The following is a 14,190-nucleotide window of genomic DNA, read 5'->3' on the forward strand; positions in this document are numbered from 1 at the left end:
TACAAAGCAAAAACAAACACTCACTTCCTGAATGTGATCTTACAGCGTCTGTCATAGGAAATCAACACACGCTGGCATGAATAATTATGAAGCACTGATGAGTCATCGATGTTCTGTAGGTGTAAGGAAAACATCAGATCCTGTGACGTTAACTCGATGAAAAACTTCAATCCAGAATATGAAAAAGCGCAAAAAGAGCTCAAAATTATTTTCAAATTTCATTGAATATGGAAGTGGCGCAAACTTGGAAACTTAGAGATTAATAATCAAACACAAAATATGACCTAATGATTTTTTGGTTATGAACTTCCTGCTGTTTTTCAGCTCTTGCACGCATGATGTTTTGTCTCAATTAATAATTAATAGTTTCCATCATGTGCTCTGATCTCACTGACAGTTATTTTCTTTCCTCAGTCTCAAGCCTGGGGCCGAATAATCTCGCTTTGACAAAAACAAATAGTTGCTATTCTTCAGAGCCTCTGTCGTCCAGCTGGAGCTGCAGTGTCTCGTCGTTATTCCTGATTCTCACCTTCCCTTTAAGAATTATTTCTTATTTCATCCCAATGCTGCTCGTCCAGATTCATCTCTCTCTCACACACACACGCACACGCGCGCGCACACACACGCACGCACGCACAAGCTCACTCACTCACTCATACGCACACACACACACGCACGCACGCACAAGCTCACGCACACACACGCACACACACGCGCACACACACACACACACTCACGAGCTCTCACTCACTAACTCACACACACGTGCACTAACAAATACATGCGCGCGCACACCCACTCACACACACACACGCGCACTCACAAATACATGCACACACTCACACTCACACATACATGCGCACACTCACACTCACACGCGCACTCACACATACATGCACACACTCACACGCGCACTCACACATACATGCGCACACTCACACTCACATACACACATACACTCACGTGCTTGCACGCACAAGCTCACACACACACACACACACAAGCTCACTCACAAACACAAACACACACACACACACACACACACACACACACACACACACACACACACACTCTCTCTCTCTCTCACGCACACACACACACACACACACACACACACACACACACACACACACACACACACACACACACACACACACACACACACACACACACACACACACACACTCTAGTAAAAGCTCACCTTTTGTTTCCACTCATGCAGGTTCAGTGGTTTTCAACAATGTGAGCAATAGAGATTTTGATCAAGCCTTTTGTTTTTGAGACATTTCTCAGTGATGGTATCTTCCGATCGCTGCGTGTGTGTGATCACTGAAGGAGCACACACACCACTTGTTTTACAGGCCAAACTGCTCTGAAAAATAACACAGATTATTGTTGCAAGCGAAGGCATTTGTCAGTGTAACAGAAGACTGGAGATGAATGTAAAATGAGGCTGAAAGCCCAAGTTTGTTATTGTTTTCGCTGCTTTCAAGGTCAGTTCGGGGTTTTGATGCGATGCTGGTATTTTCTGCCTCATTCTCAAGGCGATTGAAGAGCTGTTTATGAAGCTTCTCGCTTGTGGAGATCTGTCAGATATTATTCTAGAGCATATGGACATAATTACGCATTTATATCCAGGCAAGCTGCTCAGATACGAGGCAAAACATCTTCAGCGAATGATAAACTTTCCACACACTCTTGAATAAAACTATGCTTTCAACATCTGGTGTAACACTTTAACTAATAACAGTTTTTAATGGGGTATTTTTAGGGATGCATATATCAGGGCCATATCGGTTATTATCTGTTAACATTAGATAAATATTGAACTTTTTATTGTGCATGCTTGTTTCCCATATTTTTACATTTAGATTAACTTTGCCATCATTTAATGCTCACTTTAAGTTAAGCTATAAAATGTTAAATTAATAAGTCTCGTATTTTGGAAAATATAAGCTTTTACCATTTTATTTTGGGGTCAGTAAAATAAAAATTAATACTTTTATTCATCAAGGACAAATTAATTTGATAAAGTCAGCAGTGACAGTAAAGGCATTTATAATGTTACAAAAGATTATATTTCAAATAAATGCTGTTCTCTTGAACTTTCTATTCATCAAAGAATCCTGAAAAATAAAATGTATAACAGTTTCCACAAAAATATGAACTGATTTCAACACTGATGATAATAATCATAAATGTTTCTTGAGCATCAAATCATCATATTATAGTGATTTCTGAAGGATCATGTGACACTGAAGACTGGAGTAATGATGCTGATATTCAGCTTTGATCACAGGAATAAATTACACTTTACTATATATTCACATAGAAAACAGCTGATTTACATTATAATAATATTTTACTGTATTTTTGACCAAACAAATGCAGTCTTGATGAGCAGAAGAGACATTTATTAGTTTTCAGACATAACATAATAATTGCTGTAATTATTGTACTAATTATTAGGGATGCATGATATATCGTCCACCATATCAGTATCGGACGATATATGATCATTTTTAATGTTATAATTATCGTCCCGATAAGAACATTTGGCAGATATATTAAAGCGGATAAATAATGCATTATTTCCTTCAGCTGAGACGCTTCAGATGCGCATGTTCAACATGATGGTCTTAAATTGCTTGAAATATGATTGGAATCACTTAAAAAAAGGACAATAGAGTTCAGTGCAACATCTTTCATATCGGCTACATAAAATAATGAGAACATCATTGAAATAGTGTGATTGGGACATGAGACTTTTATTTTGTAATCAGGCTCTCAAAAATGATTAAAACGTTTTTTGATTTAGATTTATTAGCCAATATATCGGTAATCGGCTTTCCAAATATAAAGTTATCTGATCGGGCAAAAGATTTTATATATCAGTACATTCCTAATAATTACTGACTTGGAGGCATCGACACACTTTTAATATCAGTCTATCTCTAGTTTTCTGGGTAATTGCTTAACATGTGATGTTGCCTTTGTCTAAAACCTCTGAAAGTGTGTTTTTACTTCCTGTGGTTCAGGAGCAGAAGATGGACCCGACGCAGGGCGTAGACTTCTATCACTCCAGCCTTCCTCCTCTGAGAAGAGCCAAATCACTGGACCGCCGGACCACCGAATCCGTCATGACCGTGAGACAAACCTCCTGTTTCTGACTGGACACTGAGAGTCCACTTATGCCTGGTTCAGATTACACCATTGTTTTGTCTGTTACGATAGTCAATGTGTCAGATTACGCGATTTTGACTTGTCGTGGACAAAAAACATGTCAGACTAAAAGTCTGAAAGTCCACTTACTGTCCAGAATACTGTTAAAACCTCTTTCTTCCATCTTTGAAATATTGGCAGATCCAATGCTGTGTTTCACATTTAGATTTAATCATTTAGCAGACGCTTTTATCCATCAGTTAAACTAACAATAGAACAATAGTAAGTGCTATGACCCTTCCCAGTTTAGAAGGTGTTGGTATTAATGGAAAGTTAATGGATTAACTTTCCTTGTTGCTGAGAGGTTGATTAACACTTTTGTGTTTTCCCGTATTGATTATTGTAATGGCTTGTTAGTTTCCGATTTAGTTACAGATCGAGATATAGCAAGCAAAATTAAAATAATTTTTTTTTTTTTAGGATAGTTTATATAAAGTCTGTCCTGCCACTTCTAAAGTCAGAGAAGTGTGTGTGTGTGTGTGTGAGTGTGTGTGAAAGAGAGGTGAATCTCTTCCAAACCCCTCACAATTGCTCTGTTGTTCTCTGAGGTTCAAAGGTTAAAGAGAACTGCAGCAGGATTTGGCATGTTGTGAAGGAAAAGATGGACTACTGTTTTGGAATATTTTAGTCAGCATGATAAATCTCGATTTACAGAGACTTTAGAGTTCGACGAAGATCACTACTGTCCAAAACGCTCTTTGCAAATGTTTTATACATTGTATATTTTATATAGTGGACAGCCTACAAACGCATTTAAAGGTCAATACCTACCAGTTGATCTACCTATTAATTCATTTTAGGGATGGCCCGATACCATTTTTTTTCAAACCGATACGAGTACGAGTATTTACATTTGTGTACTTGCCGATATCGAGTACCGATACCGATATTTCTACCGCAAAAGTAACTATAGGCTCCCAGAAAGAAGACAGAAGACTATTTTAGAACACAGGTTAGAAGACTGTTTTTATTTTCTTCTCTGCTTGTTTTAACAAGTCTAAAAATAAATAATAATGAGTAAAATAATAAATGTATTACCACACAAAACCACTGTTAATTTAACATAAAAGCAAGCAGTTACTGCGTGCATGGTCTGACATGACTGAATGCGCCCAAAGTGCGCTCCCTTAATAGTCTAATTCCTAAAAAGCTGACAGTTCATCGCGATCTCACACATCTGTTATTATCAATGAAGCTGACTGCACAATGAATCTTTCATAATATCCACACTTTGTTTGTTATAATTAGAGGATTTGCCAGCATACAGAATTCAGCACTGAACAAAAAAGTTTTGAGCAGTGAGGGGAGTCTATCTTAAATGCTTCTGATTAGCCATTGCGTTCAAGAAATCAACACACATGTCTGTGATTGGCTACATCGCTCAACGCTGCAAACATGTTATGAATAGAAACTCTGGCCTGTAAATCGTTTCTATTTTGTTTTAGTTGTTGTTCTTGCTTTTCTGCAACAGATGAATGAAAATCTATTAGTTTTAATATGTTGTATTCATAGATATGTCTAGTTTGCGGGAGTCCCGCGAATCGTTTTATTCTCCCGGAACCCGCACACACAGAGTGAGTGCATTACCGCCCGCGCTCGCGCTCGGCCATCAGATCTAGTGCCGCGCCGCACTCTTTTGCGTTGGGAGTGCACGTCCCTATGCCTCAGTTCACCTCGACAAAGCACTCGCGGCGGCCAGTTTCGTTTCGCAAAATGTACGTGGTATCGGGGCGTGGTATCGGCGAATTTTTATGAGTACGAGTACGAGTATATGAGGACAGTATCGACCCGATCCCCGATGCTAGTATCGGTATCGGGCCATCCCTAATTCATTTAAAAAGCATTGACAGGCTATTATTTCTTAAAGAGAAAAATTGAAACAAAACTGCTTTACTCCTTATTATAAGGCTGGGCGGTATATCGAGTTTGTACAATATATCGATTTTTTTCCCCCACGATATGGAATGAGGCAATACCGTTTATATCGATACAGTAGTTTGATACGAGCGCCAAACAGACGAGCACAATAGAACAGTAGCGCAATAATTCTGACTAAAACACATATTACTAAAATATTTCTTGTTGGAGACAATAAATGTGCCATATGTGGAATTTTAAACCTACAAGTATATTTTTATGAAAGTGACCATTGTAATCAAATGCAGGCTAATATAATAAGTTCGTGCTTTTGTTTTTACTTTCATTTTTAGTTTAGCCTTTAGTCATTTTTAAAACAAAAGCATTATTTTTTTTTTTAGTTTGTAATGTTACAATGTTAGAATGTAATGTGATTTTAACCACCTTTTTGCACATAATATATTGCATAGCCTACATTACATTCACTATTTGTTTCCATATCCTTCAATATCAACATTGTTTGGATATCATTGAGCAGAATGTGAAATAAATTTTTTTTTTTAAATAAATACATTTTCTTTATCCAAATGGAAAAATGTAGAAAGTACCGATATATATATATATATATATATATATATATATATATATATATCGCCATTTAACCAAAAAATACCGAGATATGATTTTTTGGCCATATCGCCCAGCCCTACCTTATTAATAAATAGAAGCTTTTTTCAAAAGACCAGAATGCAAAAAAGTTTTTTAAAACCAGTAATTTGACCATTTTTTTTGATGTGGTAAAGTTAGTTGAGGTTGTAAAATGTCATGTTATGTGTTGTTAATTTCATTGATGAATACATTTTGTCATAATTTTCATAAATTCTTTCACTGACAAAAACGAAATGACTAAATAAAAACCAGTTTGTGATGACCAACTAATTACAATAATTTTAAAGTCCCCCTCTAGTCAATCATTTTATCCCTTAAAACTAGTCTTTTATCACCCAAATTACATTTAAGTGTTGTTTCCTCAAAAATAATTCTTTATGCATTAAAACAGCTTGAATGTAACTTGACACCCTTGCCTCATTTAGTATGTGAGGTTCTATGAATATGCAAATGAGCCCCGCCTCCACTCACTCACTCACTCAGAGATCCACTCGTTGACGATCACACGTTGATCTGATTGGTTACAAGGTAGTTTGTGACGTCAGAAACACCAGCGATTTCAAAGCGTGTTTTTGAGGCTGTCTTTGGTTCACTGCAGTTTTAAGGAGAAAATACTCAGCAATGCTGTCGACTAATGAATTTACACATGGTTTGTCTTAAAGCACATTAAAAACACCACATAGACATATAAACAACATTAAAAGCTGGATTTTCACCACAGGGGAATTTAGTACAAATATTCTGTTTAAATAGCACTTGAGTTAACCCATTTGCTCCTAAAACGCCTGCTAAAAACGCCTTTAAAAACCTATGTTCTTCTAGGATAAATATCCTTATCTCCTGACGGTTTTCTGAAAAAATAATAAGAATGGTCAACGTCTACCAAAACCTTGATATCTAAGCCTCTGTAGCACTTAGAAACATGAAATAAAATACATTTTAAAGGTAACAATCACAGCTTTTATTTAAACATGCTCCCTTAGCACTAACATAACAACACATTTTTCTAAAACATCTCAAATTCATATGGGGAAGAAAGAATATATAAATAAATTATATAAAATATAACAAATAATATTTTAAACATCCCAACACACTGAACAAGGCATCTTGTTATAAGAGAGAGGAGGGGAAGTCCTGAGGTAGAACTGGGAACAGTCTCAGTGACTGACACACGTACGCACACGGTCAGATAAAATCATTTGTGGCGAACGACGTGGTACATGAAGCATTCGCGATGCAGAGGAAGGTTACACTGCCTGCACCCCATCAGAGTTGACCCAGGACGCACGTTGGTGCTGCAGTGCTTCAGAGAACACTCCCTGCAGGTCTTCCTCTTGTTGTTGATCTGGACCAGGTCATGCTCAGCAGAAGCTCCAGTTGGGCTGGTGGGGAGTACATTAGGAGCACTTCTCGCAGTGACAGGGACGATGAGCTCCTGGGTCAGATCCTCCAGCCAGTCCTTCTAGCCGCCCCTCCTGTACTTCCACTTGGCTCCTCCAACAGACTTAGCAGCCACAAAGGCATTGTAGCACGCCACCGTGACAAAGTAAAAGAACAGCCTCCTCCACCACTTCGTAGACCGATGATGGATCTGGTAGTACCCCACCATCTGGTCCAGAAGATCAACTCCTTTCATATGTTGCTGATAGTCAGCAAGGCATGCTGGCACCCGAACCTCCGTCTGACGTTGACCATTGGCCTTCCTCCTCACTAACCCATGAGCTGTCGGGTCATGGTAGTTGGAGAGGACCATCACAGTCTTGGTGTCTTGCCAGACGCAGAAGGTCAATTCATCCCGCTGCGCCACATTGAACTCATGCTTGTTCAACTCAGCCTTCTTTGTGAGCTGCTTATTCTTGGGGAGGTCCTTCCTGTTGGCACGCACCGTTCCACAGGCTTGCACCCCCCTGACCTTGAGGTCCACCATCAACTTCACACTGGTGTAAAAGTTGTCCATGTAAACGGATAGGTTGGACCCGTAATAAGGGGTCACCAGGTCTGACACTATCCGGTGAGCCAGGTCTTTCTCCGTCTTACCCTGAATGGCACCCGTGTACACCTGAAAATGGGTGACGTAGCCTGTTTTGCTCTCCGCCATGACCCACACCTTTATTCCCCACTTCACCGGCTTCATGGGGAGGTACTGCCGGAAGCCCAGGCGTCCCTTGAACTTCACCATGGACTCATCCACGGTCACGAAGCCATTGACTTCATAGAGCGCCTGGAATCTAACCAGGAGGAGGTCCATCCACTGTCGTATCTTCCAGAGCTTGTCCGTTTTGTCCACGGCAGAGTCCATGTTATCTTGGAGATGGAGATATCTGAACATTTTTTGCCATCATTGTTTTTATTTATTTATATGTATTATTTTTTTGTATACATTTATAGTGTTTATATTTATTGTTACTTATTCCTTATGCCATATTTATATGACCATTTATTATGCTATTTATTCATTATGCCATTATTGTATTATTTATTATGCTATTTATTCATTATGCCATTATTGTATTATTATTTATGTTATTTATTCATTATGCCATTGTTTTATTATTTATTATGCTATTTATTCATTATACCATTATTGTATTATTCATTATGCTATTTATTCATTATGCCATTATTGTATTATTATTTATTATGCTATTTATTCATTATGCAATTATTGTATTATTATTTATTATGCTATTTATTCATTATGCAATTATTGTATTATTATTTATTATGCTATTTATTCACTATGTAATTATTGTATTATTATTTATTATGCTATTTATTCACTATGCAATTATTTTATTATTTATTATGGTAGTTATTCATTATAAAAAAGAAAACAAAACACAAATCATTACCTCCAGATCATGTCGAAGCGGTCCCTTGCCATGGCCTTGGGGACGTTGGTCTGGTACAACCATTTTGTCTGCCTCCAGAAATCCCTGCGTGCTGGCAGCTTCAAAATACCGAAGGCTAGACACAGCCCGACAAATGTCTTCATCTCCGTTTTGGAGACAGGGTTCCACTTCGAGTTGGTGGGGGTCTGACCGCGCGTCTGTTCGGCATATCTATTAGTTTCCGTCACCAACATGTCCCAAAGCTCATCAGTAAAAATACGTGAAAAGACATCAAGGGGGCTAGCATCCGCGGGGATCGGCTGTTTCACCCCCGGTTTGCGGGTGAACTGCTTCGCCTTGCGTGGCTGGTAACCTTCGGTTCTCCAATCTATCTGGAATCCGTAAAAGCCATCCTCCTCCTCTCCTTCGGTGTCCCACAAATCCCACTCCTGTGCTCTATCCAAAGGATCATCCGGCATGTAATCATCTTCTACCACCTCCTCCCTCTCAAACTCCTCACTATCTTCTAACTCAATGTCACTGCCCTCGCTGTCAAAATCCTCCTCTGTCGTTGCCATTTTCCCGCTTGCGTCTCCGAAAAATATCCAAAACAAATGCACGTGTATGTCTGATTGATTGGCGTGATTTTCAGCAAACCACAGTACATTTGGGTGGTCACGTGGTCTTTAAACAATCAACAAGACCCACCTCATGTGTATTAGAACCAATGACAGTGCGTTCTATTCTGCACGTGTCATGAAAAGCATGACTAATACAAAATGCTGCGCCACGCAGCAGCCGGCAGGAGGTTCAGAGTTGCGCAACGCAGTAACCGGCGGTAGATGTAATGTTGCGGCGCGCAGCATCCGGCCAAATCTCCCCAATAATGCTTCAATAAAGTATTACGATTCAAGTATTTTACACTCTCCGTGTGTGTGAGATGAGATGATCGGTTCACGAGCGGCTTTAACTGAGGAGATCTGTCACGACACATTAAAGAGACACAAAACGGTATTTGTTTAAATTTAGTAAAAAAATACCAAATTTGTAAGTTGAGACTTTGTTTCATATCAGAAGTAAGCTGGTCTGTGCTGTCAGTGTGTGTCAGTGACTCTCTGCTCCGCGATGTGTTGTTCACTGTGAGAACGTGCGGCTTGTTGGACATAGCAACAGTAACTAAAGGGGGCGGGTCTTTGCGAACGGTCAATTAGTTCAGAAAAACTTGCATCTCTCTCTCTCACCCAAGAGTGTAAAAGTGCAGGAAACGCTTGTTGAGATGTGTAAAAGTGAGTCTTCGCTCTGCACACCTGATGTTTGCTCGACTCCTCATGCATGCAGACTCGTGGGATCTCGTACTATTATCTGACACAAACAGCTCTGCTCTTTCTCTGTTTATATTCATGACTGTTTCCCTCTTCATCACAGCCAGACCTGCTGAACTTCAAGAAAGGTTGGATGGTGAAACTTGATGAACAAGGCCAGGTAAGCTTGTGTCTCAATAAACAATAAACAAAAATTGATTAGATCTCACAGAATGCGTAGTGTTGAGAAATGAAATACTGCTGGCTGATAAATAAATATATTCACAATGTGTAAACAATGATTTTTTTCTTTTTAAACATTGCAAATATTACTTTTTTTATTTGATAACATTTCTTAAAAACCTGTCTTTCGACTAAGTCATGAGTCTTCCCCCCCCCCCAATATTAAAATATTTTAGTATTATTAGGTTTGCACCGATATGAAACCGATAATTCTTTATATTTGAAAGCCGATAACTGATATATTGGCCAAAACATCTAAATCCAAATTTGTATAAAAAAATGTGAAAGCCTGGTAACAAAAACAAAAGTATCATTAAAATCCATACAGTGCAGTAGCCTATAGTAAACCAGTGTACGATTAGTTAGTTAGTACAGTTTACACTTCGATGGCCAAATTTCTTTATTATATATAGACATTGCCTTACAAAGAAATAAAATAATGTAAATAAGACATTGGACAACACGTCTAAAAATAAAAATGTATGTGTTATGGATAAATAAAACGGAATAGCCTGGTCTATATGCCCAGACAATAATAAAATTGTTTTGTAGATGATTTGAGTTTTTGGTTACATAACACATGATATAGTTAAGTAACAACACGACCAAGGAACATATGATAGCTGTTTTTCTGAATATGATCATGATTACCAATGTTACATTGATTTTATAGTTCAATAAACAAGTAGTTAAAATGAAATTACTTTCATTTTAGACACAAGATTAGCTGTTCTTCTATTTCACCAACGAAAATAATTCACAGCAGAACTATTGCGCATCTCGAAGCAACACTTGTTTTGTTTCTGAATGATTCAGCGTTTGGAATGATATGGTTGAATGAATGATTCAAAGACTCGCTCATTAAGAGACTTGAGGTCCTTGCAGACTGACTCCGAAATTCTCGTCCGAAATGTTTGCACGTTAAAATATAAATTCGACCTCACGTTTTGTCAATCACATTTACACACCGCCTCCGAAACTTTCGTCCGTCATAAAAAATAATGGATTGGGTTCGATTTTCTGCGTTTTTTGTATCCATAGCAAGTATTTTGAATGGTGTTTTGACAATTCACAGCCACCGAATGACAAATACTACAAAAAAAAAAAAAAACGTATACGAAAATTTCGGACTCCGTGTGCAAGGACCTTTACCGCCACCTATTGGCGGTTTAATATATAAAAGTATCATTGCATTTTTTCCCAACATTACTTATTTATATATTCAAAAAACTATTTAAAACCTTAATCTCATAACATTATTTATTGAATCTATAATTTTGCTGTGTGAATTATTTAATTTGAGCAAGTTCTTAGCTTTAAATGCGTCATCTTTATTTACTGAAGATGGGAAGCAGTTTTGATCAGTTATTCAGCTCAAACGCCCCTACTCAAAGCATGCACTGATGCTGTAAAGGCCATTGCACACTTTGATTGCACGGCTTCAATAGGTCGAAGTTGAAAGGATAGAGCCTCTCAACTTTTCCCACGCACTCTTTTAAGAAGGATAAATGTCTTAAAAGTCAGACTGATGCAGGATTGTCTGTGACCAAGGGCTCTGTGTAATTCTCTCTACATGAATTATGTTGTCTATTCTAGTGTCTTATCTGTCATTTCATGCTTTTCTGTTTTAGTGGAAGAAGTATTGGTTTGTGCTGACAGATCACAGTCTTCGATACTACAAAGATTCTATTGCAGAAGAGGTAATTCACAGCATTATTTGTGTTTGTAAGTTCAGTGCGTCACACATTGGTGGTTTATTCCGGATTTATTTTTTCATTCTCTTTACAGTTATTATTTTATTTTGACAATCAGCCTGATTGCTGAACTTGATGACATTTCTCTCACTGAATGAATGTTTTTTTAATGTCAACAGGCGTCTGATCTGGATGGAGAGATTGACCTCAGTACGTGCTATAATGTTACAGAGTATCAAGCTCAACGCAACTATGGCTTCCAGATTCACGTAAGTCTGTCTAAACATTATCTTTATATTTTTATGGACTTTTTGTTTTATGGACTTTATATTTTATTTCATGGACTTTTTATTTATTAAATGAACTTTATTTTTATGGACTTAATATATTATGGACATTTTGTTAAATTGTAATGGACTTTCGATTTGATTTTTGGACTATTTATTTTATTAACTTTTTGTTTTATAGACTTTCTATTTAATTTTTATTGATGGACTTTTTGGTTTATTTAAAGAAATATTTATTTCATTACTTAAACTTTGTTTTATGGACTTTCTATTTTATCAAATTTTTTGGACTTTCTATTTTATTTCATTTTATGGACTTTTTTCATTTCATTTAATTTTAATTTTACTTAGCTCATCATGTTATTAAGACATTTTTAGTAGTTGTCCTTGGTTGTGTAACTGAATACTGGCGTACAAGCCCTGCAGAGACAGATAGTCCAGTTGTTTGCCTGAGCATGTTTGGTTCTTTTCATTCTTCTCAAAGGTTTCTAAATATTAATGAATCAGAAGGCTCTTCTAATCTTTTATGTGCTCAATTTTTCAGACTCAAGAGGCGGTGCACACGCTCTCTGCCATGACCGCAGGAATACGGCGAAACTGGATCCAAGCAGTCATGAAGAACGTGCGGCCGTCCACTGCACCAGATGTTGCTAGGTGTGTTTCTACACATGATGCAGTCAACTAGAACATTTTTTGTCTTTAACAGGGTTCGTACAAGGTGCTTAAAGTACTTGAATTTGACTTTTTGAAAATTAAGTCCTGGAAAACCCTTGAAAACACACATATTTACAAAGAGGTCCTTGAAAAGTGCTTGACTTATTTAAATACAATATATATTTAATTTTATTGGGGAAAAAACCCACAAATACAATCTTTTCATGCAAAATTAACACTGCAAGCCCGTCTGTTAAACCCCAATCAACTTTTTTTCTCGATACGAAGTACACCAAGATTATAATATAAAATATTTTTTATTGAACAATGATAAAAGTTAATAAATAACTTCTTATTTAATATATATTAAATACATTGTAAGTTGTATTTTGGATACCTTATATCTGTGATTTGTGTTTAAAAAAATACTAAAGATATTGTTCGATATGCGATCTCTGATAGTAGTCCTTGAAAACCAAAAAAGTAGTGAATGAAAAGTCCTCGAATTTGTTTTACAGTATCTGTACGAACCCTGCTTTAAAAAAAATTTTTTTTTAAATCCTTAAAAAATACTAAAGATATTGTTTGGTAAGTGCGATCCCTGATAGTAGTCCTTGAAACCCCCAAAAAGTAGTGTATCAAAAGTACTCAAATTTTTTTACAGTATCTTCACAAACCCTGCTTTAAAACATTTACATTTTGCTTATAAAATCTTTCCAGCCTGACGGTCGAGCAAGGCTCGTTTGAGGGTCTCCCCCGGCCGGACCTCACTGCGGACTCCCCGTCCTCTGAAGCGTCAGTGGAGCGAGAACCCGGATTGAAGAAGAGCCGGGCGAGAGAACGAAGACGAGAAGGACGGTCTAAAACCTTTGACTGGGCCGAGTTTCGTCCCATCGCTCAGGCTCTGGCCCAGCAGAGAGCGAACGAGTCCGACTCCTTCCAGGCGGAGCTGAGCGAGCGGAACAAGAGGCGGGAGGAGCGGCGCCGGAGGTACGAGAGCGTCACCGGCTCGGCCTTCGATGGGAAGGCGGAGCCTGCGGGTGTGGGTGTGACCTCTGGCGAGGGTGTGGGCGTGGTAATGGTCGAGGCTCCGCCCCCATCGGGGGAGCGACAGCAGAGGGTGGAGGACGAGATCGAGCAGCGCTGGCAGCAGGTGGAGAAGACGCCCATCAGGGACGAGAGGAGGGTGCCTTTGCCTTCAACTCATCCGAGCAGAGACACATCAGAGCTGGAGAAACTCGTGGAGAGCTACAAGAAAGGGGTACGGGCACAAACATGCAACGTTGAAATATGGTGTGGTTTCAAATCAATTAAAAATGGTGCAGAAAGGGTACCGATTTGTATCGATTCTAGGGATGGGCATGATTAATCGACGATCGATTATTGATCAAGAATTTCGTCGATCACGTTAATTTGTTATCGATTATCA

The 14,190-nt window shown here is 38.3% G+C and overlaps 1 protein-coding gene across 8 annotated transcripts in view; it reads left to right on the plus strand.

Moving 5' to 3' along the window:
* Positions 1 to 14,190, plus strand: part of mprip (myosin phosphatase Rho interacting protein) — an 85,846-nt gene that overhangs the window by 42,805 nt on the left and 28,851 nt on the right. For all 8 annotated transcript variants that reach the window (XM_077245651.1, XM_077245653.1, XM_077245652.1 and 5 more), the window contains exons 9-14: positions 3,039 to 3,146; positions 10,008 to 10,064; positions 11,758 to 11,826; positions 12,000 to 12,089; positions 12,652 to 12,761; positions 13,482 to 14,022. In XM_077245651.1, the coding sequence (XP_077101766.1) occupies positions 3,039 to 3,146; positions 10,008 to 10,064; positions 11,758 to 11,826; positions 12,000 to 12,089; positions 12,652 to 12,761; positions 13,482 to 14,022 (975 nt within the window). The remainder of the gene's footprint in view (positions 1 to 3,038; positions 3,147 to 10,007; positions 10,065 to 11,757; positions 11,827 to 11,999; positions 12,090 to 12,651; positions 12,762 to 13,481; positions 14,023 to 14,190) is intronic.

This window comes from Siphateles boraxobius, unplaced genomic scaffold, assembly GCF_051911475.1.
Source record: "Siphateles boraxobius isolate OS27281-9 unplaced genomic scaffold, OSU_SipBor_1 103, whole genome shotgun sequence".
NCBI lineage: Eukaryota > Metazoa > Chordata > Actinopteri > Cypriniformes > Leuciscidae > Siphateles > Siphateles boraxobius.